The sequence below is a fragment of the Varanus komodoensis genome, unplaced genomic scaffold (genome assembly GCF_004798865.1).
Source record: "Varanus komodoensis strain SLA01 unplaced genomic scaffold, ASM479886v1 scaffold5, whole genome shotgun sequence".
In the NCBI taxonomy this organism is placed as follows: Eukaryota; Metazoa; Chordata; class Lepidosauria; order Squamata; family Varanidae; genus Varanus; species Varanus komodoensis.
This window is the reverse complement of record NW_025336087.1, coordinates 23852291-23879983: the sequence shown is the minus strand read 5'-3', so window position 1 is coordinate 23879983 and position 27693 is coordinate 23852291. Positions and strand designations below refer to the sequence as shown.

General features: G+C 43.5%; 1 protein-coding gene across 1 annotated transcript in view; it reads right to left on the bottom strand.

Moving 5' to 3' along the window:
• RGMB (repulsive guidance molecule BMP co-receptor b) overlaps window positions 1-27693 on the bottom strand; it is a 39793-nt gene that overhangs the window by 6943 nt on the left and 5157 nt on the right. Inside the window, exons 2-3 of the mRNA XM_044446722.1 lie at window positions 26297-26541; window positions 16118-16626 (exon numbers count right to left, since the gene is read on the bottom strand). Of these exons, the coding sequence (XP_044302657.1) occupies window positions 16118-16626; window positions 26297-26541 (754 nt within the window). The remainder of the gene's footprint in view (window positions 1-16117; window positions 16627-26296; window positions 26542-27693) is intronic.

Below are 27693 nucleotides of genomic sequence, written 5' to 3'. Positions count from 1 at the left end.
ACAGTGCATCACTCATTATTTTAGCTCCACATGTTCCCACTCAGGCTGTCTGACTGGAATTTTCCAACTGTTTCTTCAGTTTAAATCACTTCGACTTCCAACTGCCGACCAGCTGCAGTCAAGCAATCTGTTAAATGCATAGCCGTGGGCAACAGCTGGGACTGCGGGGCTTTGCGGGGAAGTCAAATTGCATGCTGTCTGCATTTAAGCAAGAATTCAGCGCTTTCCACCATACCAGGGAAATCTACAATATTCCTCTTCAGCATTAATCATGTTAAGCTCAGTTCAGAAAACCCGCGGGAGCATATTTTGGAGATTGTCCCACAAGTAATTTGTTGTGTAGCCAATTCTTCTCTTGGGCTCTCTCAAGGATGAGAGAGAGAGATGAAAAGAGTAGCTTTCTACAGAACGGATTTATCTAGTACTGAGAAGACACTAGATAGGGGAGAGATTTATCTAGTACTGAAAATGCACATGGAGGCTGGATCTACTTTGCAATTACACTCATGCCACTCAGGAAAGGAAAGTTATTTGATGGTCCAGCTGATATAAGAGTTCCCTGCAAGTTCTGGTCACATCTAAAGGAGAGATTGATTGTCTAAATTATTACCAGCTCCCCCCACCCCGTTCACCTGCCACCTTCACTCCATAAAGGCTCTAAGCCCAACACTGACAAAGAGGAACTTTTCCCCATGAAGTGTTTTCTCCAATTTCAGAGAGTGGTTTCTTTAATTCTGGTAATAAAGAAGCAGCTAGCTCTGTCAGTTGGAGAAATTATGTTATAAGCTTTCTAAAGGCGGAATTTAAAATAAACCCAAGAACAGCATGCACAGTGAATCGTGCTGCCATGAAAATCCAAAGCTGGGAAGGGGAGCCTTGATCCAAGGCTATGGGCAACCCTTGGACTAAACTGCATTTATGCCCCTCAGTCATCCAGCCCGCCAGATCATGCACACTGCCTGCTGCTCTCGGAGTCATGTGCACTTCTGAATCATGCGTAGGCCTGAGAGGAGGAGAAGAGACACAGATAATGCAACTCCACCAACTTTGCACCTTCACCTGCAGCCCCCCTCAAGTTTAGTGTTTCAACAGGCCAACATGTTGCTTCATGTAGGAGACCCCCCCCCCCCCGCCACTTTGGCCTAAAGGAAATTCAGGAAACATCCAGAAGTTTTGGAGCCAACTCCACAATTCCTAACTAGGGCTGATGTAAATTGTAGTCCAATTTACACCAGGTGGCAGCACCAGGTTGCCTTCCCTGGTTCTAAAGAGAAGACAAAAGGCATCATGTGGAGAAAGAGTCTCATTTCCTCTCTTTCAGATTCTGCCCTTTTTACACATTTGAAGGTGTACAAATGCAAGCGGCCTAAAAGATGCTCAGCTCAATACCCACAGGACCTTATGGCGCAATATTCCAGGTAGCCTGAAAGGGGTCGTGCGTTGATTACCTCCTTTAGCCATGCATGCAGCTATTGACCTCAGCAGCCTCCCTACTCTTATGCCCACCTGTTGTGCTGGACTACAACTCCCATTCTCCCGGCCAGGATAGCCAATGGTTAGGAAGTATGGAGGTAGTAATCCAACATATCTGGAGGGCAGCAAGTAGGGAAAGGCTGCTCCTTTGTCCAGGTCTACAACGCCAGCACACCACCCACAGAAATGCAGTAATTTTCTAAGAAAGGAATCAAGCCAGCTAAGTGGGTTAGGAGAGCTGGCTCTCGATGGGGGAGACGCAAGAGGATGTCTGAATTGCCATCTGAAGAGCCCCTGCCCCAAAAGTCTAAAATCCAAGTGTTTGCCTGTCTAAAACATGATGGTCCATATAGAAGTATGCATATGGACCCCCACAGAAGTACTTAATGGCTGCAAAACTCCAGCATACACATACATCATTTTAATCTCAGTTGACAAAAGGAGAAAAGGAAGAACTCACTGCTTTTAAGGTGGCATTACATCCTGCCTGCCCCCCCTTGTTTACTCCGTACAGTTGACCACACTCAGGAATGATACATGCATCTATCTTTGCATTGCTGCAATAGCTCTACAAAGAGGCTGCAAATGCATTTCCACCTGGGCAGCAGAACCTGCAGAGCACAAGCAGATATTCCCTCGGGACAATCCCATCTAGGTACTGCCCCTTAAAGGTTTCTAGATATGAAGCCTTTCAACCCCCTTCCCCGAGCCTTCCCAATCTGAGCAAGCTTACAGAAACGCTTTGTGTTGGTTTTACATTCTCTGAACCTCCAAACACCATCTGCATTGTTTACTCGTTTCCCTGGCCCAATCCATAAACTGCAATCACTTACTCCAGCACACTTGTGCCACACCGCACCATGTATTATTGATAGGGAATATTGCTGTGCATTTAAAACATCAATGCTTTTGTTAAACATTTCACGTCCCCTACACTCAAGTCCCCCCCCCCCCCGGCAAGGTACTTTGACTCTCTGGCTCATTCATTTTTAATATTTGCATCCCACTTGATCCTCCCAGCTCACCTGTAAGGTACGCCTGCCATAAATCCATGTTTTCTAGAGATAACCTGCAATACAAACACTTGCATCCTATATTTAATGCATAAGGTTCAAATCCCCACTTACTAGGTGGCCTCAGGGCTAAAAGAGGTATTCCTTTAAATGCGTGTCTAGAAGCAGTGTCTTTTCCCCACCTTTACCTTAGAGTAGGTGCAGGAAGGCCCATGCTGATCTTAAAAGCCCTGCTAGAGTCCTGATCCAGGTTGGAGGAATCTAGAGTGAAACTGAAGGGAAAAAATGCACAGGCCTTAGCACTTTTGAAGTAATATGTTTTGGCCCTTGGGCAACCGACCTGCCTCAGCTTCTCACTGCAAAATGGCACCTATAATGAGGTGCTTCAAAAGCACTCAAGTGCCCTGTTCTGTGTGTGGTGCTCTCCACCACAGCACCAGACCCGCCATGACAACATGCATGACACAACCTTGATCCTTCGATGCACACATGCACTCAGTGCAACTTCAGCAATGGACTCCCTCCTGTGAAAGAACCCTAATCCTGTTGACTGCCTATTTCCATATAACTGTACCCATACAGGTACCCCTTCCAGAAACTCCTCTGAATACACAAGAGGTATGTCAGTGGCCTGACTTGGGTTGGGAAGTATGGTCTGTCTTTCCATTTCATTAGGTATTTTAATCTACACACCAAGGAGATCTGAAGAGGCCTCAGTATCACTTGCAAGTGCAGAACATCTAATGCATTTACATCAAACATGCCTGGCTCGAAGACCTTGGAGCACACCCATTTACAGCTGAGGTGCTGAACCTTAGGCCCATGGACCAATTCCTGCCCTCCCAGGATGGCCACTGGCATACCTCTAACCTCAACCCATCTCCTGACCACCAATCACTCGGCAGTTTCTCAGCTTTGGTGCCTTGCCAAGGTCGCCACCAAGAGCTTCTCTGAAACTAAATTTGGTCCTCAGGCTGGAAGACGCACCTGCTTCAGACTGACCTATCTGCTTGCCTCTCAACTGTCCCAAGCCCTTTACACAACAAGAAAGCAGCTTAGCTAAATGATAGCCATAGCTAAATGATAGCTTTGGCCCCTCTACTTGCCAAGTCCAACTTTCATATCAGTGCAGATGGCATCTCAAGAGACGAGGCAGGCCAAGAGAATGGCTATCAAGACAACAGCACAGGGGAAAACTTGATGCAGCAGCAAAGGGAATGTACCGCCAGCAGCAGCAAGCAACTACATTGTGCTGGTATGACAAACATCCAGTCTGCAACTTAAGGATAATTGCAGCTCATACACGGTCTACGAAGTGCTGTATTTGTACAGGTAATTTTGGATAGTTCTGACTTGGGAATAGACAGCATTCCACAGAAAACAAGTGGATTCAACGGAGATTAGACAACCCTTGATACTGGTTTTGCAAATAAATCTAAGCACCATCTGCCTGAGCACATATATACAATCTTGGCATCTGACAGGCAGGTCACCTGTAAGGACCAACTACTATCCAATTAGCAAAAATATTCCTTGCCTGGTCTCCTGAAGGTTTTTCCTAGCACTCACATTCAGGGAATTGGCCTTGACACATCTGCACTTTCTAGTTATATTCAGATGTAGAGATTCAGAATAATTTATTTTTAATTAACTGTCACTGTGGAGGCTTAGGGTTGGAAAACAGACCTGCCAAGATTTTACTCACCTATACAAATCTTTGGTGTGGCCACACAGGTCACCTTACCTTAAAATGAGCATTACTGAGTTGTAGAAAGTGCAGAGAAAGGCAACTAAAATGATCAAGGGGCAGGAGGAACCCCTTGAGGTTACTGTGATGAGTGGCTATAACATACTGGGCCTATTTAGCTATTTAAGGGGAGACTTGATAGAAGTTTTTAAAATCATGCATGGTGTGGAGAAAGTGGAGAGGGAAAAATTTTTCTCCCTTTCTCATAATACTAAAACCCAGGGTCACCCAGTGAATCCAAAAGGTTAGAGTCAGAATGGCTAAAAGTAAGTACTCCTTCATAAAAAGCACAGAAAGTAGTGATGGCTAGCAATTTGGGTGGCTTTTAAAGGGGATTGACCAAATGCATGGAGGAGGAGGTATCACTGGCTACTAGCCTTGCTGTCTATATGCTATCTCTGTTATTGGAGGCGTCATGCCTGCATGTACCAAGTGCTGAGGAGCTTGGGCATGCAGATGTCTTGTACCCATCCTGTTTGAAGGATACTGTACACAGCTAGCCTGCCACCATGTGAACAGAGTGCTGGACTGGGTGGACCATTGGTCTGGTCCAGCCTGGTCTCTCTCACATTCTTGGTCTTAAAATCAAGCTCCAGCTGGTGACTGAGACAGAGGTGGACTTCCTGAATAAAGCACTGGGCAGAAATATTTCCAATATCTAGAACTGACAGAGAACCTTTAGTATATTTGATCTGTATTTCATCCATTATAAAATGTCGATTTGTGCATTATACAAATATTCTTAACATCCAGAAACAATTGGATAGAAACATGTGATAAAGGAGAGGGCAAAATATTAAAAAGCATACTGCAAGTATATTAAAATATTATACTCAAAAGAAAAAACAGAGTTTTATTTGGAAATTATTTTAGGGAAAAACTTATAAAGGTGTACTAACCCAACAGAATACACTTCCTTTACACTGACTAAGTTTTCATTAAAAATCAAGGTGCCTTAAATGGCTAACATGGTTATTTTAGCAAGCCCAGGAAACTGTGCACAGAAAGTTATACATTATACTACACATATACACACAGGTGTGTTTCCTTGGGGAAGTCACTTGGGAGAAAAAGCTCATTACAACGTTGCCCAGTTTGACTGGTGGTGTATGTTATAAATTCATTTCAGAAAGCAATGCATTCAAAACTGTGTGTTGGGGAGGAGGGAATATCCACAGGTAAGATATAACAGAGGAAAAAGTTCTTACCCACATCCCTGTTGAAAGTCCAGAACTGGGGATTGTAACTTTCTCCAGTCTATGTGGCACAGGATTGAAAGGGCCTGTCTTGCACATGGAACACCCTTCTCCCTGAGCATTTAACAAGCAAACATCTTCCAAGTACTGCTGCATGGCCAAAGAGAGTTTTAAAATGCCTCCTTCTCTTTCAGATGAAGGCTGTGGCTCTACCTATTTAAAACGGTCAGGTAAATAGTGTGAGGACACAGCTGACCTTCTGCGTTAACCTTTCTGAGTAGAAGATCCCTCCTGCATCCAGTTTAATAAACACAACATAGTTCTAATGCAGTACTACAGCAGAAGCCAAGTAAAGGAAAGCTGCATGTCTACTTCCACTATATCAGTGATGGCGAACCTTTTAGAGACCGAGTGCTCAAAGTGCAACCCAAAACCCACTTATTTATCGCAAAGTGCCAACACTGCAATAAAACCTGAATACTGAGGTTTTAGTTTAGAAAAAACAACTCGGTCAGTCCAAGCAAATATATATCTATCCTTGGCAGCGCACTGACCGGCCATGTGAAAGCTTGGCCAAGTCGTAGCTAATGAGTCGCAGCTCATGATGTTATCGCCTGGCGCCACTACTCCTTTCCGAGCAGGTGCATGGCCCCTGCATGCACTGTCATCTGAGGCATGGCTGCAGGGGCGATGCTGGGGCGACCTGGCTTGCATACTGACAGGGGGGGCTCTGCGTGCCCACTGTGGCATGCATGCCACAGGTTCACCACCACTGCACTATACCCTTTAAGCAAAATTCGATATTAGGGCACAAAGGAATGCATCCAATGTTCATATAATATAAATCCCATCCATTTCAATGGGTCAAATCCCATTCATTTCTGATGGGTCTAATCCAAATAACATTAGACAAAACCCAAATTCAGCATCCCCCCAAAATCAGTGTTTAATTTAAGAAGTTTCTAAACCACAAGTGTTTTTTTTCTTTTGTTTTATTTTTCTTTTAATGTTACTTAAAACAAGGACACTAACAGAAAATAATGGCCTAGAACACATTCTGGAGTATCTAAGGTTTTTAAGGATGAGCACAAGAAAGCTTTCCCCCCTCTCCTGTCAGAACTCCTCTGTGCCAGTTCCCGCCCCTACTTTTTCAAGGGCGAGTTTCCTTCAAAGAGGTTGATATGGGGGGGGGGGGGTACCCAGGAAAGGGTCTGCAAAACCTTAGTCCTGCAGGAGTGATCCAGCCCTATTACAGGCCAAACCCCAGTCTCCACCAGGCCTGCCCCCTTTCCCCTGACAACCAATTGTGTGTGAGTTTCCCAGCAAGCTTTCTCCACTTTCTGAACAGTTGAAATGCCCTTCATAATGCTTAAGTTACTGGCATTATGAACTTTAATCTAAAATGTCCCAGGATATTTTTTTGGGGGGATGGGGGGTCAATTTCCCTGTGGCCCCACCCATCACCAGAAAGTGCTTCCCCTAGAGCTTCTCTGAAACTGAACCCAGCCCTTGGTTAAAAGAGGTTCAACAGCTCTGCTCCAAGGGAACACAGGAAAAGCATACAACGAGCTGCACACCATTTCCCAAATGGCACTGAAAATACTCTGTGGTGAAATCTCAGTTTCATTCTGGGACTACAGAGGCCCAGTGGCATGTGTGTATCTTACTTGCTGCTACACCGATTTAATTTCTGATTAGCAGAAGAACAGGAATGACAAAAGAAGAAATAACTGCACACACTCCTATGCAAATTCCTTTCTATACTGATGAAGCCACAGGACAGCTTCCCATTACGCCCCAAGATACAACTGTTGCAAGCCCTCTTCCATAACTGTAACTGACTATGCAAGAAAATGCAACAGAGGAACAGGTCGGTCTACCTGACCTATCTCTGTATCTTTTCCAACACAGTAGTCATACAGACTGCTGAACTGGCACTTTGAATCCAAGGAGGGTTCACTCTTTGGTATTTTAACTTCTTGCATTTTCTGATGTAGGACTTGTTCTAACAGTATTTGAGGGCAAGCTTGTGATACTACTGAACAGAATGGTGGTTCGGTGGATTTATCTGAGGAAAGCCATTCAAAGTCCTCGAGAAGGGGAGAAATAAGAAAAGAAACTGGTTCCCATAAGCTGTGCACAGAAGCAAGCAGTTATGAAATGGACCATTCTAATGACACCGAAACACAACAACTTTTCCATTGCTCCCAATTTCCAATTCATGGAAGCAAAGAAACCAATAAGGTGAACACAAGCAGCCTTGAGGCCATCAACTTATTTAAGATAATGCTACTATTTCCCTTTTACTGTTTGTCATCTGTTCTGAGAGATTCCAGAAGGCCAGCCAGTGTGAGCCAACCTTTAGTTCTTCCAGGGTCACAGGCAGAGAATTCGAGGAAATCTGCATCTGCAAACCTGCTGATGTAATATCCCATTGGATCTAGGAGCTATTGGGATGAAGTAGCACCTAATGGCATTTTTAAGCAAGCCATGCTGGTGGGGGGTACAGCAATGAGGACGAAGCTAGATCCTCCTCCTCTCTGGTGACCCAGAAACAGCAATACCAGTTGTGGCTGCCCAGAAGGGGAAGGAAGTGAACGCCTTCTCATCCTCCACTCATCAGCTCATAAGCCACCTGCACTGCTGCTGTTGCATCATGAATGATTGCTTGCTTAGCTGAGGGAGTGGTGGCAGATGCTTTAATCTCCCCTCCTCCCTCAGCAACCCCTTAGGCAGTTGCATCCCAAAAGCTGTGTGTGCCTGACCAACACAGGCACTGTGGCCAGAGCTTTTGGGCAAATGCACCGTGACTCACATAATCGGGCATCCAGAAGGAGCAAGCGGCGCATTTGCCAAGGGCTAAATACAGTAGTCCCCTGAAATTTGTGGAGGTTACGTTCCTAAAGCACCCGCAAATTGTGAAAAACTGTGAATTTGGTGCCAGTGATGGGCGCCGGCCACCAAGGCGGTGTGGGCTGACCCAGGCTGGGGGACAGGCGTGCGCACGTGGCGAGGTAGGGGTGCACGTGTGCAGAGATCATTTTCTCTGAGCGTGTCCAAACTTGGAGGAAACAATCTCCTTGTGAGTAAGCCGCCGCATGGCAAGGCGCCAGCTTACTCGCTAGGAGATCAGCTTGGACTCGCTCGGAGAAAAATCCCACAAAAGACTGAAGCCGTGCACGCTGAACCACGACTTCACCAGGGTATACTGTACTAGAAGAGCTAATACCCGTTCTTCGACAGAAAGAGCCTCCTTGCCTTCCCAGAGCACGCAGGGGCAGATGCAGCACGTCTGAGGAAAGAGATTAGGCTGCGCATCTCTTCTGAGCAGAGCTGCCCAGGAATGCACTGTAAGATGGCCAAACTGCTCATACAGCGTTTGCTGGAGATCCACCACCCACACACAATGGAAGTTATTTGCTGCACAGCCGTACACCATTCATCTTGAAGCACACACCTGAGCCGGTCCATTTGCCAACAGAAGTCTGCCACGTCAATTATTAAACATGTTCCAGCTGAGAGTTTTCAGTTCAAAGAAAAATCACTTTGCCCCAGGGTCATTCCAATCATCTGTTTTTGTCCAACAAAAGCTGTTGGAACGCTGCTTTTTAGAGAACTGGGATACTAGAACCACCTGAATCACTGTAGCCAAACTGGAGAGACATTTACCCTACATGGGGTAGAAAAAGTCCTATGAGCCTGCTTAAAATTGTCACTTGAATAACCAATAAATTATGTAAGAATTCCAAGATAGGTAGTATACTAAATCAGAAATAGCACAGCAGGCGGGACTTGCACAGAATCTTTATTACAGAGATATGCAACCTGTATTCTACAGACTGAATGCATTTCTCTCCCAACCTTTTGAGCTCATTTTAAGAAACTTACTCTCCATTTTCTTGAACCGTAAGGGTGGGATATGTGTGGCCCTCCAGATCTTACTGCTGTAACATCCACTGCTCCTCACTATAAACTGTTTTGGCCCCAACATCTTCCAAGTAGGTCTTGGAAAGATTTCTGATTCAAACCTTGAAGAGTTGCTCCAGCAAGTGAGGAGAATGCTCAGCTGGATGGACCGGTGGTCTGATTCTGTGTAAGGCACCTTTCTATGTTCCTAAATGATAGTTACCAAGATCAGAACAGACCACAATCTTATGCGTACCATTTATATCAGGGTACAGAACCTCAGACCTGGAGGTTAAATCCAGTCTACATGGGTTCTTCAGAATAGCCATGCCCTCTTTCCATCAACCACCAGCTGATCTTCCAACCACTAACTGGTTTGGTGGTTTCCTAGTTTCAGTGCTTTCATATGCTAGCTTTTGCATATCTTTTCCTCCATTCTACAAGGTTTAAATGTCACTCCTAAGGCTCAGTTACCAGGAGCAAAAACTGTAAGCTAAAACATGCTGGTATTTTTCGTGTTTGATGATATCCTCTTTGCTTTTGAACCCAATTAGTACTGATGTTCATCCATGAGAGCATCTCTGTGATGGAATCCGGCCCCATCCTGAAATACATTTGATGCCTCTGATTTATATACTGCCACCTCAATGCAGCCATATTCCCACTCTCTCTCTCTGAAGTTGGTTAAAAATCCTGGTTTATTCTGATTGTGGTAACAATGAATCCTTGGTGCAGATGCAACAAGAAACTATGATTAAATGTTGCCAATCCTGGATGGAGCCTTCAAATGACCATCCAAACCAGGTCTGTGGGTGATGGCATTTATGCTTACCTCCACAAATTATTCTTGATACAAAGTTCTTCATCTAAAACCCAGCAGAAATTAAGAACCTCATTTACACCAATAATCTGGCTATCCTTACTATTCATATACAAAAGAGCAAATACACAAAAGGGCTAACAAGAAACCACTTCCCATGTTCCTGGAAACATGTCCAGAAAAACAAAACAATTACTTCAACATAAGGGACAGAAGAATAGCCAATTACAGTGTTGGAGTGTAACAGCCAGAAAGAGAAAGGTATCCAACAAGAGCACGGTTAAGGCCGACTTTTATGCAAGACCTACTTTGTACATAATCCTATGCATGTTTACAGTGGGAAAAGAACTCCAACTTTCACCAACCAGCATGGCTGGCTGTGGAATGCTGGGAGGAGTAGGTGCTTCTCTCCTTAAATGAGCAGAAGATTACACTCCTCTAGATTGCTACAGGCTACTCCCATCTTGTAGGAAGCTTACAGGAACTGCAGATTGATCTCTGTACATCTTCACCATGAAAAGAAACAAGCACACACCTAAGTTCTTCAGTCTAACCAAGTTAATAGTCCAGGCAACAGGGCGTGAAGCTAACATCTTGCCAGGACAGGATGTTAAAGAAAAATGTTACAAAATGTACTTGTAGTACTGCACAGAACTTTGCTCTGAATTATACTTCAACAACTCCTTCAGGAAGATGAGTAATTGGGCAGATCCCTTGCAAAGCCTGTCCCCTGACCACTGAAAGACTTATGTGGGCATAACAAAAATCCAGCATAAGGGGAAATATAGTCAGTGTTCAGCTCAGCTACTGCAGTAAAACCCACACTGATAAATCTAACACTAGTGCAGACACATTCCCCCGAGTTCTTTCTACACCATCACTGCATTGTGTTGAGAAGTTTTCTTGTTTTTAATAAAAAGAGCAAGCTATTTAATTATATCTGTGGGGGTAGAAGTGCCAGGGAATACCCATACTTTCTTTTTACTTTCAAACAGCAATGCTTCTACTTACTGTCTCCTTCTTACTTTCTAAGCCCACCATAGATGCACACTGGGAGACAAATGAACACATTTTAGTCTATAGCATGGAATATTGTATTGTTTCTGAAAGTTAAGTTGCATTGCCCTCCTTGAGACAGTCTAGCAGAATGAAATGTGCAGTGGAATCCTATCCATGGGAAAGGAAGGGTAACACTGCAGCCATAAATGCTTTCACCTTGGACAGCACTGCAAGCATGCTGCTGCTTTTAACCATAGAAGAAACACTGTTAATATCCTAAGGCTCAAACCCAAAAAAAGACATATTTATTCCAGCAAGGAAAATACAAGCATTTTGTTTCTGTTTGCAATTTGTGCAAACATGAACCATTTATAATTCCAAATACAAACAAGAGCACTTTGCACAAACTGTTCCTAAATCCTAAAATTTGCAACTGTATTTGAAAAATCTTTATTTTAAAAGATGTCTTTTAAAAAGTACATTTTTCCAGAAAAAAAGTACTTTGGTCAATGGAGAAAAAGACCCACAGAGGTGTTCATTTTTCCATTCAGCTGAGTCAAAAAAGGGAAAGCATGAGCCAACTGAAAGTTTTGATGTAACTTTCAAAAATTTTGGTGAGTTTAAAAATCACTGACTTTGTCTTCCCTAATCTCAATCCAGAATGGCGTCTAGCCCAATCCTATTCTCTTATGAGAAATCTATACTAAGAAAGAACTCAGATATGTGGGTTCGCATTTTGAAGACTTGCTTAAAAAGGTAACAAAACTACAGTTTGGTAGCTTTAAAAAAATCGCTTTTCTTTTTTATCATTATGGCAGTTTCAAGGTTTCCCTCAAAGTGGTGGAAGGTTTATCCATGAAAAAATTGCTAAATGTGTGAAAATATCCCCAGAAGGTAAAAGACTTTCATATCTTGGATCTTAAAAAATGAAAAAATTAAGCACTGAAGTCAAGGGTTTCCAATGATGCATTCAGGCTTTCAAACATAATTCATGCAGACCTGCCATGGCAGCAGAACAGTGCCTGAATTCCCACAAAGGTGTTCTGATAAAAGCTTAATTGCCTGGCAGTGGCAGCAAAACCTCAAGGCCTTCAAAGCTTCCAATAGAATCAACAGTGCCAAGAAACCTTTCTGAGACATCCTACAGTCAAAGTCTCTTTACACCCCCCATTAAATCTGTCTGCTTATTTAACCTTGTTGTGCACACGGAAAGACAGTTTGGATCAATTCTATCTTAACTTCAGTAATGGCACTTTTTGGTTGCTATTTTTGCTGTTAAAAGAATCGGTGTTGAACACAGCACTTTTCATAGGCTTGTGGGCTAGGGAAAGGAAGAAAGACTGGCTTTAAAGCCACATATGTAACAAAGAGAACACAGCACATGGAAGAGCACCCACACCAATATCTGACAGGTCCCTCTCAAACATTTCTATTCATTCACCAAGAGAACAAGTGTTGTGCTGAAATGTCAGAATAAAAATGATTTGCCATTTGCTGAGTGACCAGCCCAAAACATCTTAAGAAAAGGATAATAAAAATGGCTTTATAGTGAGAAAACTTCATCCTGCAAGGCCATCAGTTTTCATGTTTAAAGATAAACACTTATCTTCCTTTCTCCCAAGTCCACCAAAAGTCCAGATTCTCTAAGGAGTAAAACGCATCATGGGATCTTGGACAAGAAATTATGTTCTCTGTAGAATGGACAGGCTTCAGAAGGCGGGAAAGTGTAATATTTGAAGGTTACTTCAAACGTTGTTGTTAGTTGCATATAGTCAAGCCTATGGTTTTCCCAGTTGCAATGTATGGATGTGAAAGCTGGACCATAAGGAAGGCTGAGTGCTGAAGAATTGAGGCCTTTGAATTGTGGTGCTGGAGAAGACTCCTGCGAGTCCCTTGGACCACAAGGCGATCAAACCAGTCAGTCTTAGAGGAGATCAACCCCAACTGCTCTTTAGAAGACCTGATGCTGAAGATGAAACTCAAATACTTTGGCCACCTAATGAGAAGGAAGGACTCACTGGAGGAGTCTAATGCTGGGAACAATAGATGGCAAAAGAAGAAGGGGACGGCAGAGGATGAGGTGGCTAGATGGAGTCACTGAAGCAGTTGGTGTGAACTTGAGTGGACTCCAGGGGATGGTGAAGGACAGGAAGGCCTGGAGGAATGTTTTCCATGGGGTCACGATGGGTCAGGTACTCATCAAGCAGCAGCCATTCCTGTCTTGCTAATCATTGCAAAAAGCATATACTATTCAAGCGTGCAAACACATGTTTTACAGTGTATCTGTATTTCACTGTGAACTTATAAAATTTTACAGGTACACCTTAAATACTGAAGTGCACCCAAGTTATATATCAGTCCAAGAAAGCCTCTTTACCTTCCTTACAATCATTACTTGCGAAGTAGCAAATTTTGGCTAGAACACAGCTATTTGGGTTCCTAACACTACCCTATAGTGGGAAACAGGACTGAAATTAGAGAACTGGAAGCTTCTGTAATTGTAATATTGTAAACTGATATTTGATGTGAACTGTAATATTTGATGAGAGTTACGATGTTAAAAAATGTCCCAGGTTTTGGACTTCTAGTAGGAAGCATAACTTGAGAACTTAACCATCAATGTAAGCGTCAGCCGAAAAGCTATGATTCCTTAAACACAATAGCCCAGCTTTCATTTCATGACTACCTAGGGTAGGCTGCATGCTTCCACAGAGGAAAACCACCTCATCCCTCTTTTATCCTGATGTCCAAACCCAGAATGGTGAGGGAAAGCCACCCCAGAGTTAGCACCCAGGTTGTCTCCCTTCAACAACCTGCAATTCTGGATTCAGATGTCACAAACCAGGGACAGAACTTCCCCAGGTTGTTTAGCCATGCTGGACTGCAACAGGTGCAATCAGGTGGCAAGAACTTACTCCTGCTTCATTCACAACCACCTATGGGGTGTCGTGACATGGAAACTAGATTCAGTAAACTGATACGATTTGGTCTAGTTCTTTAGGCATGACTCACATAAATGAAGTGAATGGCCAGAAGTGAGAAAGTCAGTGTAGTGTAGTGTAGTGTAGTGGTTAAGAGTGTGGGTTTGGGACTAAGGAGATTTGGGTTCTACCTGTTTAGCCATGAAACTAAATGGATGAATTTGGGGCAGTCACAGACTCTCAGCCCAATCTAACTCACAGGGTTGTTGTTGTGGGGCTAAGACTGAGAGGAGGAAGAGGAGAATGATGTAAACTGCTCTGAGTTCTTTGTAGGAAAAGAGGCAGGGTATACATCTAATAAATAAATATATAAGTGCTGTTTAGCCCATGGTAGGCTGACCTCAGTATTGTATAATCTACCTTTTAAAGAACTAGAATCTACCTGCCCATGATCAATTTACAAAGCAAGTGGACATGTTCATCATCTCTTATCAGTTAAAGCATAACTGATCTCTTCTGTATTCTCAAGTATATACTCTAACATAAGTTGTTTACCATGCCAAAGTGTGCTTCTTATAGTAAGTACTCTCTAAAATAATCTCTTCAAACCAGCAAGCACCAAGTGGTCTATCAATAATTAGTGTCTCCCAGCAGAGTACTATCTCCTTCCTGTCCACCCCTTATTTAATTTCTGTGGGGGTGCAGAGCCTCAGCCTCCAAGTTTTCCCAGATGTCCAAATCCTCTTCCCCCATCCCACTTCCCTTGCCTCGGCTATAAACTATTTGATGGTTCTCTGGCTTTTGTGCAGTTTGCCTCATTCTGAAAGGTTGAATTGCCTCTTATTTAAGAGTTTTGTATTTAAGAGCGTTAAACAAGACTATGCTGGCAAATTTGGTTCCGTCCCCTTATGCCTTCAGCCCCCCTCACCACTAGAATATGGTTCTCAAGAACTTCTCTAAAATGAAAGTTGACCTTCAGGCTTAAAGAGGTTCAGCACCTCTGAAGATACCATAACCTGATAAACGCATTTCACTCATTATGCAGTTCCATCTAATTCATTTTTTATTTTTATTTATTATTGCATTTATAAACTGCCCCATAGCCCATCGGGCTCTCTCGATAGTGTACAATATAAACAGAACTAAATTAATATCAATAAAAAGACAGCATACATGGGATTTGGCAACTCAACAAGACTATATGAAGGATAATGTAACTTGGAACACAATAGCAGCTTGAAAACCATCAATAAAAGTAATTCCCAACCACATATTTCTTCATTTTCTGTAGAACCTTGTCTTTTATGCAGGTTCATTTACACCATCCCTTCCCCATCATAGCTCAGCTGTCTCTCTCAAATCTCTATCCAATGTTTCTTGGCTACATGACATAGGATCAAAAGAACCCCCGTAAGAGTTAAGCGTAGATGCTATGTTCACTCCTTACCAGCCAGCTCTTTCTGCTGTGTCATAAACTCATCTCTTGATCATGCATCTTTGGCCATGCTTTGCCATTTTCCCTTGACCAAGCACCACTACAAGCTAACTAAACAACTGCTGCCACATTTGTTCTCTGTCTGCCCTGCAGCTTCCTGATGATGCCTCTTCCATCCCATTCCAAGTTGTACCAGAAGATGGCCTAACAGACAGTGCCCACAGATCGTGCCTTGGGCATACCCACCATGAACCATTCCAACAGCAGTATCTGAAATACAAAATTCATTATGTGGCATTCAAGTAACAGCTCTGTTTCTTCACCAAAAAACATGGAAGCCCACCATGAAAACTCAGTCCGGTGAACAATTAAGCTATCTAGGAGCAACTGTTTGAAATGAGCTAGAAGAAGCAATCTAACCATGATCAATCATGCACATGCCTTACAGAAACGAGTAAGACACAAGCTCATCTCACTTATGAATTGTTCTCAAAGACCATTGCCCTTCTTAAAAATAAATTGAAAATAAACCTTTACATTGTTTTACATTTTTTAAATGCCACACTTGCTTTGGAAATAAGTTCTGAACACACCGGGCCCTACATACCTTATTTGTTGCAGTAGCACTGGATCCTGGGACCACTGGCACGTTCGTCACTTGCACTGACAAGTAGTTGTTGTCGATGAGAGGCCAGGCCCCTTCCACTTTGCATGTCTGAAAGTGATCCTTAAAAGTCCGTAGGTGGGGATCTCCAAACAAGCCACAGAAAAAGTAAGTGGGAGGTGTCTGCTCTCCTCCTCGGTGTTCTCTGGCTCCTTGGCGGCCAATGTAATTACATGGGTCATGGGTAACTTCAGGGTTAGTGGAGGACGTTGGGCCATCCTTGGAGCAGTTTCTCTGGCTCATGAGATCACTGATGCCCAGTACAGCAGAATGATAGACCAGGTTTCCTCGGCAGACTTTGGAATTGCGGTAGGTGCAGGCAGAATAGGCACGCAGGGCTTTGCAGAACTCCAAATCAAAGCCATCAATGGAAGAGGTTAAATGCGAAGTCAGCGAGACAAAATCCGTGGTGCACTTCTGGATGCGACAGGGGGTTTGCAGCTGGCAATCAGCTGAGGAGGAAAACAGAGGAAGAACCATTAACATTTGGCATAATTTTCTAGGACATGAAAAATAAAGAATACACAATACCTAAAAATAGCCCAAGACTTCAGACTCAAATAAAATATATGGGCAGAAGTCTTACTAAGAGGCCATTTTCTATTCTATGAAGTAGAGGTGGGCAACACAAGGACCCCTGTGACTTTGACCCCTGCCACCAGCACCCCATGGAAATTCAGCAGTGCAGTGTCAATAAATAAATCAGCTGCTTACCACCAACATTTGGCATGACCCACGGAGACCCACAAGTATTGATTCTAGCTTGTTTTAGAACTAGTTTCTGTGGCAACTTGCTGAGCATTTAGGTAGGTTTTTTCTCCCCTTTTAACTACTGGTAGCAGTGTGGCCTCTGGGTCAGTTCAGAAACTAGAAACTGGGTCCCAGACTGCCCAAGATTACCCAACCCTGCCAGGAAGGCATGCTGTCAGTTCTACCCTGTCCATGTTTACTCAGAAGTAAGTGCCACTGATTCCAATAGAACTTATTCCTGAATAAACCCTTTAACTTGGCAGAGGGCCAGTAACTAAGATGACTTATTTGCAGCATGATCCTCTATGTGTTTGATTGAAACAAATTTCCCACCACATATAATTTGAGACTAATTTCCAGATAAGTATCCTTGGGATTGCAGCCAAAAGTGATTTGCAGCTTTGTTGGGTAGGGTTTTTTTTTTTTTTTTTGGGGGGGGGGGGAAGAATCTCTATTGCAGTGTCTAATTTCCAGAGAATAAATTGCTTTTAAAAACCGCACCGTAAGACTACATACAAATGCATCATAATTTTTTTCTTTTAATTTAAAAAGTAAAGGTTGTGTCTTCGTAAGTAATGCTGTGCAGAAATCCCTCTTTCCCCAAACCCTATATAAGAAAGTAAAAACTTTTTAGTGCAAGAAATCCTAACTTCTACAATTAGAAGCAAGCATTTGAGGGGTTTGGAGAATCAGTATCTTTATTCTGCTTCCGAAATGCAGATTTGAAAAACTGAAGTGTTGCTTACAAAAGAATGGGAAATCTGAAAATAACTGGAAAGGGGGTTCAAGGCTATAAAATTGCATTTAGATTACGAGGAGGAGGACTGAGAGAAAAAGCAGGAATCTGAGAAAGAGGAACAGCAGGGGAGAAGGAGAACAAGAAAGATCCTGCCTCCCAGATTTTTCCGCAACTCAAAAATGGTGGCGGTTGTAGAATTCTTAAAGTCTAAAGAAAAAGAAATGATTTGCAAGTTTCTGTGCTTGTGCAGAGATACTATGCATATACACAAACTGCACAGATTCATAAAAGTTACATTTTGCCAAGGAAGAGGGAATACAGGCCCCCAAACCTAGCTTGATTTCCTTCCTGGCTGAAACCTGAATATTTTGCTTTCTTTAAAGAAAGATGCAACTTTATTTGGCCTCCCCCATCCACCCCAATCAGGCGCATAATTATTTGAAACAACACACTGAATATTTGTTACCTATTAAAAAACCCACATGCTGCAGCTATGCCTGGTAGCCTGAGGGAGATATGAGGATATGGAAGGCAGGTGGTAAATATATAATTCAACTTACACAGTAAAAAAAAAAAAAAAGGCGATGGAAGAATTAAAGAAAGAACCCAGACTTGACTGGCCTCACACTACATCATGAATGCCTAGCTTCTAGAAAGAAGGGCTTCATACTCCAATGTCAACCCTTTCTGGTCTTACGTGAGCACTGCAGAGAAAAGCACGATGTTCTTACAAGAAACCCCACTGAAACCACATACTTCTCCAGAATCCTAAAAGGAACCCCACCGAAACCACATACTTCTCCAGAATCCTAAAAGGAACCCCACCGAAACCACATACTTCTGGAGAATCCTGCTAGACTCAACCCAATACACAATGCCAGTGTGTGCACTTAGGACCACTTCACCCATTATACTCTTAGCACACATATCCAGGGCATGCAGATGAGCCAACATGGGAGCCAATGGTTGGCAGAGTTCCACTTCTTAGAACTATGCTTGTCTTCTATGATAAGAGAGGCCACAGCTCTGCACAACAGAGCAAATGCTTTGTATGATCCTGAGATGGGCTGCAATGTACCACATCTGCAGGTAGGGCTAGGAAAGAATCCTGCCCAAACTGCTGGAGGACACCTGCTGGTCAGTGCTGACAAGACTGGAGCGGATAGACCAATGGCCTGACTTGGTATAAGACAGCCTCTTAATGCATAGAAGATCCACCAACAGAGAGGATGATGGGAAAAGCCAACTCATATTCTTGCTCTGTACTTCAGGGAAATGATGTGTGCGCACTGGTGTGAGAGTGGCTACAGTGGTGGCCTGGGACTGGAGAGATGCAAGTTTTGGTCCCCACTTCGCCATGAAGCTCACTGGGTGACTTTGGGCCAATCACTGACTCTCAGCCTAACCTACCTCACAGGGTAGGTTAGGCTGATGATAATATGAAGATGGGGAGGAGGATTGTCAGCTGACTTGGTCTCCTTGCAGGAAAAAGGTGGAATATCAGTTAAGAGTACAGAAGCAATTATTATGTTAACAGACATATTTCATACTGTATATTGTTTCAGTGCAGTTCTGTAAAGTCCACTGTGTCTTGTGTTGAGCTGTAACTGGGGATCCATCTTTTCTGTTCTGCAGTATTGCTTTGTCATTTAGCTACATAAGAGCAAAGGGCAGTCTCCCCAGGTATGCTGCAGGACAGCTCCCCTCAACAGTCATGCTGACTGGGAATTATGGGAGTTGTAATCCAACTCTACTGGAAGGTGCTGGGTGAGTAAGTCTATTCTGTAGCACAGCACAGCATTGGTTCTACACCAAAGGCTGCAGAAGTGCAGAATGCTAGTCTGCCAAAAGGTGATGTTGCAACCTGAAAAGACAAATGTAGGCATAGACAAGGAAAGAAGGAAGGGACATCAAAGATTCTTCCAAAAAAAAAAAAAAAACCAATGAACTTTAATAAGGACATCAGCTGATTCATTCATTTTAAAAGAATGAGATTCTCCAAAAAGGAAAGAGATTTGGATGGGGAGAGAAGAAACAGTGCCCATACCTAATACTACCCTTGATTCAGAAAGAAAGAGGTCTTTGTTTCAGCTACTGTGGTAAGGTGGATACAGCAGAAATCTCCTGCCTCTACTTTGAACTAAAACTAAAACTCTCAGCAGTCCCAAACAGCCATGGCAAATGCTTGGAAATTATGGGAGTTGTAGTCCAAAACACCTGTAGAGCACAAGGTTGCTTATGTCAGGTTAGCATATTAAGACCAGGCCTGGGACGAGCCTCCTTTCTAACCTCCTCACAGGGATACTGTGGAGAAAATGTGAAGGGAATCACATACATCACCTTGAAACACCATGGAGGAAAGGTGGGAGGTAACATGAGAAATAAAAAGTAGCATGGGCAAGTTAAAGTAAAAGAAATGGGTAAGTCCCACACAGAACAAGGAAGCAAGGGAGGAAAGGGGGGCCTTCAGAAAGGATTTGCCCTTTCTAAATAAGCCCTTGGAATTTAACATCCTAACAACATTCTTGGGTGCAATAACTTACAAAATTGATATTCTTACCCTGTATTCTAACAGGGGCTCATGGGCAAAAATAAGGTATGCATAAACTTAAAAGAACAAAGGCCATAAATGTCCTATCTGCACTTAAGGTTTAACTGGTTATGATAAAGAGTATGCATTCTTGGCTTGGTTTTTGGACATTTGAGGGCTGACTTTCATGTTACTTTACAATATACTTCCAATGACTCTTGTTCGCAGATTCAAGATTTGTGTTCAGAATTAAAAGAAGAGGGCAGGGGAAGGAAGGAAGATGAATGGTCACATTGCACAGAAGAAATGAGAAAATGTAAAGGCAGAAAAGTCCTACAGAAGGCTGGTAATACGGGTTTTAAAACCCATTGTTCTAAAGATAACCAAGAGCAGCAGGATGTAGTAGATCCAAAAGGCAAGTGCTGATCCTACTAATTTCAGTGGTGGAGTTAAGAAGGGGTCTCTGTTCACCATTCGATGTTCATGGAATATCTATCCCACTTAAAACGGGAACAATAGCTGAATTCTGTCCCTATATCCTTCTAAGAGCATGTCAGTACTCATTTGAAAACCAAACCAAGCTGCCAAGTATTCAGCTCACTGCCACCCACTGATGAAACTATTAAAAACACCCAAAGTGTTTTTGGTAACTTACCCAAATGTGATGCCCTGTGTGCACAATATATACAAAAACCTACTTGGTAATAAAGAAATATTCCATACCAGGGATTTATCCTCTGCCGTATATTTGACACTCACAACTTGAGAGATTTGTGCTGACAGCTTACGAAACCTTAAAGCTAGTTTATGCATGCACAGCAAACATATGATGGGGGCAAAATGCCATTATCTCTTCTCCATTGCTTTCAGCTTCCTTGCTGGGCGGAGTAGCAGCATGCTTATTGGTTTCCCAGGTAATTTTTTCAGTTTTGATAGAAAAATCAATCAATCAATCAATCAATGAGGATCTATGTTCTAGGAATACTCATCTAGTTTTTTACATGCTCACTCCCCAGCATACGAATACTGTCCCAAATATTTCCGAACCTTTCTTTTGTCATACTCTTCAACATTCTGGCCAGAATAAAGTTCTGAAGGATCTGAAGCATCATTTCATATATCAAAGCTACCCTGTTTTTTCTAAACAGTATTAATTACATTGCTGTGGAAACAAGCTATTATAAGGAAATTTGCATCTGTATTAAGTATATGTTCAATCCGCAAGAGGTATTTTAAACTGCATAGCACAACTTTACTTCAGGTCACACTGGGACATCTCCAAGATGGACCATAAGCTGTTTTGTCCTCTTAAGTATGAATGTTTTCTGGAAGCTGTAGCCTCTTGGGCCAGAAAAAATGGGCAAAGGCATATCGGGACTAAGTTTGCGCAATAGGCAGTCTGATGACATTGCACGTGATGCATGCAACACCTTCGCAAGAGATGAGTTTTGCACTCATTGGGGGTTGCTGTAAATATATTTACAAGCGTGAACACCCAGTTGTATTTATGTTAGTTAGTAACTTACAAACTGATCACAATATCAAGATGAACAGCCAGGTTGCGCTACCCATGAGAACAGAAGCATCTGCAACTGATGTAAATGGAGAAAGCAACAAAACAACAAAATCTATTTTAAATGCAGCTTTTCTTCGAATCCCCCTGGCTCTTGATCCAACTCCTGCATTCATTTCCCCCACTTAATTAGCTGGTTGCCATGGACACCTGAATGCAGTGGCAGTTGCTTTCAAACTCAGATTAACATGAACATGCACAAGGGAATAAAAACCTTAATAAGGGTACCATATGACATAAAGGTTTTGTTTGTTTAAAGTGTTCCACAGAGAAGACAAGACTGTATTAGCAGCTTCATGTTCTCTATTAGGATTTATAGGTTGGTCTGTTTCATTACTTTTAGAGTGAACAAAGAAATAGACCATTTTAAAAATCAAATGTCTCCTTCAGAGAAATCTCTAACTTCTAAAAGAATGGTTGTGATGATGGTAGTAGAGGGTAACACTTTGAAAATAATGAGTTCTGGTCCTGGACTTTATTATGCAAGAGCAAGGCCTGGCCTGGCCTAGCAGATTAAAGTAAATCTAGGCGTCTGGTTACAGTGCAAGGAAAAGGAGAAAATATACCAATAGCTCAATACTATACATTTTCTCTTAGAATTGATTCTTCACCCATTTCCTGGAAAGTTAATGTAGTACCTAGAGCTTTAGCCTGTTACTCTGAACTAAGCTGCATGCAATTCATCTTTCAAGTAATGAACAGGGCAAGCCCAGGGACACTGTGGCCCTTCAAATGTTGACAAATTGCTATTCACATCATCCTTCACTACTGGCCAGGATGAATGGGACTGATGAGAACTAGAGTCCAGCATCCAAAAGGCCCATGTTTCCCAGCCTGAGTGGATAAGATTGATAAGATTGCTCAACAGAGGCTGCTAACTAAGAATTACTGTTCATATCAAAACTATACCCATTATCCCTACAGACTGATGTCAAGGTGATTCAACCCTGCTTTGAATGTCCCAAGCGAAATTAAGATAACTAGTCCAATTGTATTAAGTATCAAAAACAGTGTATTATTTAGCATTCCAGTGTACTATATAGTTTTAATCTACCATAAACAATATATAAATAAAGGCAAATAAAAAAGGAAAATAAATTCACAGGGAAAGCAATACAAAATAGCCAATTTCAGCTAAGCTAGTCCCTGTTCCTCTGAAGTCCAATATTCCTATTAATTTCACTTGCTATTCAGAGACACAGAAGTTTTAAAGCTGCACAAGTAAGGAAGTAAGCCATCTGGGTATAATAGAACATATGTCTAGCCATCTGCATGGCAAACACATCTGGCAGAATCCCTTGCAAAATTCTGCCACAAAACACCCCCCACTAAAGAAGGGCCTCTTTGAGAACTTCTCTAAATAAAAAATGGGGGATACAAGTTATGACTAGGTGCATAACAGGTGTTACTCAAATATCACAAGCCACACTTAGCTAAAAAGGTCTGTTTGAGTGGGGCAACTTACATACCACATCAGTTTGAATATATTATACCTCATTCTGCCATCTTGACTTCATATGAACAAAGAAATCTAGCCAAATGTTAAAGTTGAAAGGGACTGAATCTTTAACACCCACTCTCAAAATTGAAATAGGGTATGGAACATTAGTTGAAATCTCCCTTGAACTCTACTTAATGGCAGAGCTGCTATTAACTACTGTATGTGCATGCTGGTATATCTGCTTTGGCTAGATGGTAGGAAATCAGGGTGTGGAGCTATTATATATTATTAAGCGCCCTCTGTATAATTCAATCACTGTTCTGTTGCTACTGAAGTTGTCATTGAGCATTTTTCCTTCCTGCCCATAAAGCAGAATATTTATTAATAAGCATACCCAAAGGGACAGGCTGTATGGTAATTAGCCCTACAGGAACTCAGACATGCTGAGTACACCAGCTTGACAGTACCTAAACTATGGGGGTGTTACAATGAAGGTGGGGAAATGGTCAGGCGGCAAGGGTTGAATTGTGCACAAGGAACCAAGAAAGTGCCTATATTCCTAGGTTAACTAAAGGGTACCCTCCACATTCTGTTTTGTAAGAAAGAATTCACTATCAGCCTATTACTTTCTTACCATGTTTCAAATTCTTTTACATGTAGAGCACTTATCAGTCTGGCAGGTTAACTGTCTATTGAGTCAATGTTATCATAAGCAGACTGATTTGTTTATGATAAAACTGGGTGTCTAAATCAAAGTTAACATCAAAATTTTCCCTCTTCAAACATACCAAACAACCTAACAAACTTTTACTGGCTTAAACCAGAATGTCAGTCCTACCTGAACTCAACCAGAATCGAGCAAACAAAAAAATGATGCTTTGATTCTGTGATTCAAATACATTTAAAAATAGCAAAGGACATTCAGTTTGACAAACAAAAGGGATAAGCCAAGTTGTTTCTGTAAATAACTCGTTTGACCAGTAAGAGAGACCTGTCTTTTATTAGGCTATAGCTTGTCCTAGTTCCAAAGATTTAGGGCATGCATTGAGGTCACGGTAGTACTACTGGGCATGGATAATTGTTAACTACCTTTGCATTCTACTTTTCAAAACTATGACAAGAGGTATTCTATTTGCCAATTATGCCAAATCATTTTTAATTTGAATTGTGTAGAGGTTGCAACAAAATTCTAACCCAAACAATATTTTACTATAGGACACTCTTCCTCAAACTGGTGCCCTTCAGGTGTGTTGGAATACAACCCCCATCAGCCTCAGCCAGCAGGTCCAGTAGTGAGAAATGCTGGAAGCTATAGCCCCAAAAATCTGTAAGGTACCAGGTTAGGGACTGCAGTAACAAACTTAACCCTTTTGCACAAATCAAAATCTTCATTAAACATGCCTATATAGCGGACTTCCCCAATCAGGTCCCCAACAGATGTGCTGAGGTCACATCCCTCACAAATAACTAGCCTAGGGCACATCTGGAGAGTGAACAGTTGAAAAGGGCTGCTGTATTGCTTACCACTGAGCCTCATATCCCAGTTCTAGGTTTGTACCAGGCATATGGTTGGGAGACTTAATTCCAAGTTTTAAAATCTGTATATAGCCTAATACCCAGTCTTAAATCCTACTGATTTTAATGTAGTTTTTTTACTGGATTGGTAACTATATTTTTTTCTAGCAAAATTCTTCTGCCTTTAAGAGCTCCAAGATCTTTTACTTGTTAGATAAAAAAGACAGGATAAAAATGTAATGAAATAATTGAAAGGTGAAGAGCATGCAACTACATGAAAAGAAAAAGTTTTAGTGCAAAATAGGGTTGTGTAACTCACAGTACTGCCCTGCTATCATAGCAGGCTTGGAGATACTGGGAATGGTAGATTGTTTTTCTGTCTAAATATGCACCTTTACTTGCTTAGTTCCTAACCACTGTAGAAAAGTTAAGGGCATAGAAGCCGTACCCCCCTTGTTGTACCAAAATTTGCTATTAATGAAAGCTGTTTTCTGCCAACAAACACCAAAGTTGTTTTTACAGTGCAACCTTATGCATGCCTCCTCAGAAGTAAGCATCGCTGAATTCATTGGGCCTTACTCCCACTTAAGTATGGGTAGCACTACAATGATGAATCGCTCCCAGCTGATGGAAAACGGAATCATGCAGAAACAAGACAGGAAGGGCAAGCCTCATCAAGTTGTACCAGAGCACAGGTTCCAAAATGAAAAATAAAAGAATTTTTAAAGGAATTCCGGCCTTGCAAACAGATCGGTCGTCAAGTTCAGCCCGTGAAGCTGAGAGGAGGGGGAAGCGGAGGGGAGAGAGCGATGACTTTTCACCGAGATCGCCTCGCCTTCTCCTCCCAAGATCCTTCAACGCCAGCTGCAGATTACGAGCGCCAAGGCTCTTCCTGCCCCACCGAGGCGGCGGCGGCGAGAAGAGGAGAAACCTGATCTCGGCGCTGACTTAGTAAACACCATGGCAGGGCGGGAGCTTTGCCAATCAAACTCACCCAGACACAGCAGCCCCCCCGCCCCGAGCGCGGCCAACTCCGCGCCCTTCCACTCCACTTTGCTGGATGGGAGGTTAGGAGACTATTTAAACAAACAAAAAAGGAAGGGAGGAAAGGAGATGGGGGGCGCACTCGCGTGAGTCAGATTCCTCCGGGCTGCAAGCAAGAGCTCTGCACAAGGAACTAGAGTTTTAGGAGTGAGTCCGAGAATCCGACGTGCCTGCAGCAAGGCGCGATCCGCCCGTCTCTACGCTCCAGGTGGCTTGCGGTTAGCCAAAACGCTCCCTCCCCGCTTTTCTCCTCCTTGCGCCAAGCACTCTCCTTATGAGCTGAAAACGCTCCCCCATCCGGGAAATGAAATCATCGACTTACACCTAGGGAAGGGACGTCGCGATCAAGATGTTCAGACTCGCCCGCAAGTTCCGTTAAAAAAGCGAGAGCCACCATGCGACCTCTCGCGAAGAGGCGCGTGTGACTGTGGAGTCCCTCCCACCCACCCACCCAGTCCACTTTAGTAGCGACCCTACAGAAGTCCCCCTTACCCACCCACCCGAGGCGGCGGCGGCAGCGACCGTGGTACCTGTATGCAGGAGCAGCCCGAGGCTGAAGAGCAGAACAAGGGCGGGCAGAGGCGGGGGGCGCGGGCGAGGACGGCGGCGCCGCGGCCGCTGCTGCACCTCAGCCCTGGCGGCGGAGGCGGCGCTGGCGCAGGAAGGGGCCGCTCTCCCCATACCCGTCCATGCAGCTCCTCGGGACTCCGGCGGCGGGGCGGCGGGGCTGCTGCATGAGCAAGCGGGCGGGCCTCCGCGCTTCCTCTTCTTCCTCCTTCGAATCAAGCCCACGGTGGGAAGAGGCCGCCAGGCCACACGCGAGCGGGGGCAGAGGCGAGCCAGGGCGGCATCATGGAAAGGGAGAAAGAAAGAAAAAGACACAAAGCGGATGAGCGAGGTCCAGATCTATGAGCGAGCCATCCAGCGATCGACCCGTCAGCCGATCGATCGTCTCCCTCCTTCCGCGCTTCCTCCGGACGCAGCGAGACCTTGCAGCAGCCGCGCCGACCGCCACCCTCCTGACTGCGAGCAATCTCGGCTCCGCACACTCGGCTCTGGCCTCCCCTCCCCCGCGAGCCCGACACTCCTCCCGGCGCGCGCTCATTGGCTCAGCCAGGCCGTCCAACAAAACAAAGGCAGCCCTCATAGGAGGCCGGAACTTACCTCCTCCCTCCTCCCCCGAACCCATTTCTGGAGTCGCTTTTCCAAGGAGCCGAGTGCTGCTTAGGTGTTTACAGCTTGCAATGGCTGAGGGTTGGTTTACTTTCCTCGTTGCTTTATAAAGCAAAACCAAACCGAAAAGGGAGCCGAAAAAGTAGAACAGACTGGAGATTTGCCTATTATATAGTGAAATCAACTCTAGGTTTCCTTTCCCATCAAAGGAAGGAAACTCCCCTCTTGAAGACACTTTTGTTCGTTTTCTGCACCCTTAAACTTCACATGGATTCCCAGTCACGCTGCTGGAGATCTGCGGCCTGTATCTTCTACTCCCAAGTCTTGTAGGGGGAATCCGGCTAGTGGATGCTCGATGTAACCTAGTGTTTCAAGGAGTACGTGCCTCAACTGCCCCCCCACACACATTTTTGTCGGGGGGGGGGTGACCTCCAATCAGATTCTTGGAACAACCAGTCAAGTCCTCTTGCTTGGAACGTTGGTAACGTTCACGTTCCAAATCCGAATGCGGGAACAAGATTGCGGGCGGTGTGATTGGTCGCAAGACATGCATTGAAGGACCCTCGGATTCTGCTCTCTACCTTCTTGCAGTATGCATTCAGCCATCGTGCTAAATTTCCTATAACTCTGTGTCCCCAAGTTAGCAGCAAAGGTTTTAGATTAGAGAAGGACATAATACTTCCTTAGCCATCAGCTAAGGAAAATGCTGGACTTTAACACTGCAGATCCAAGCAAGTATATTTAGAAGTAGCTC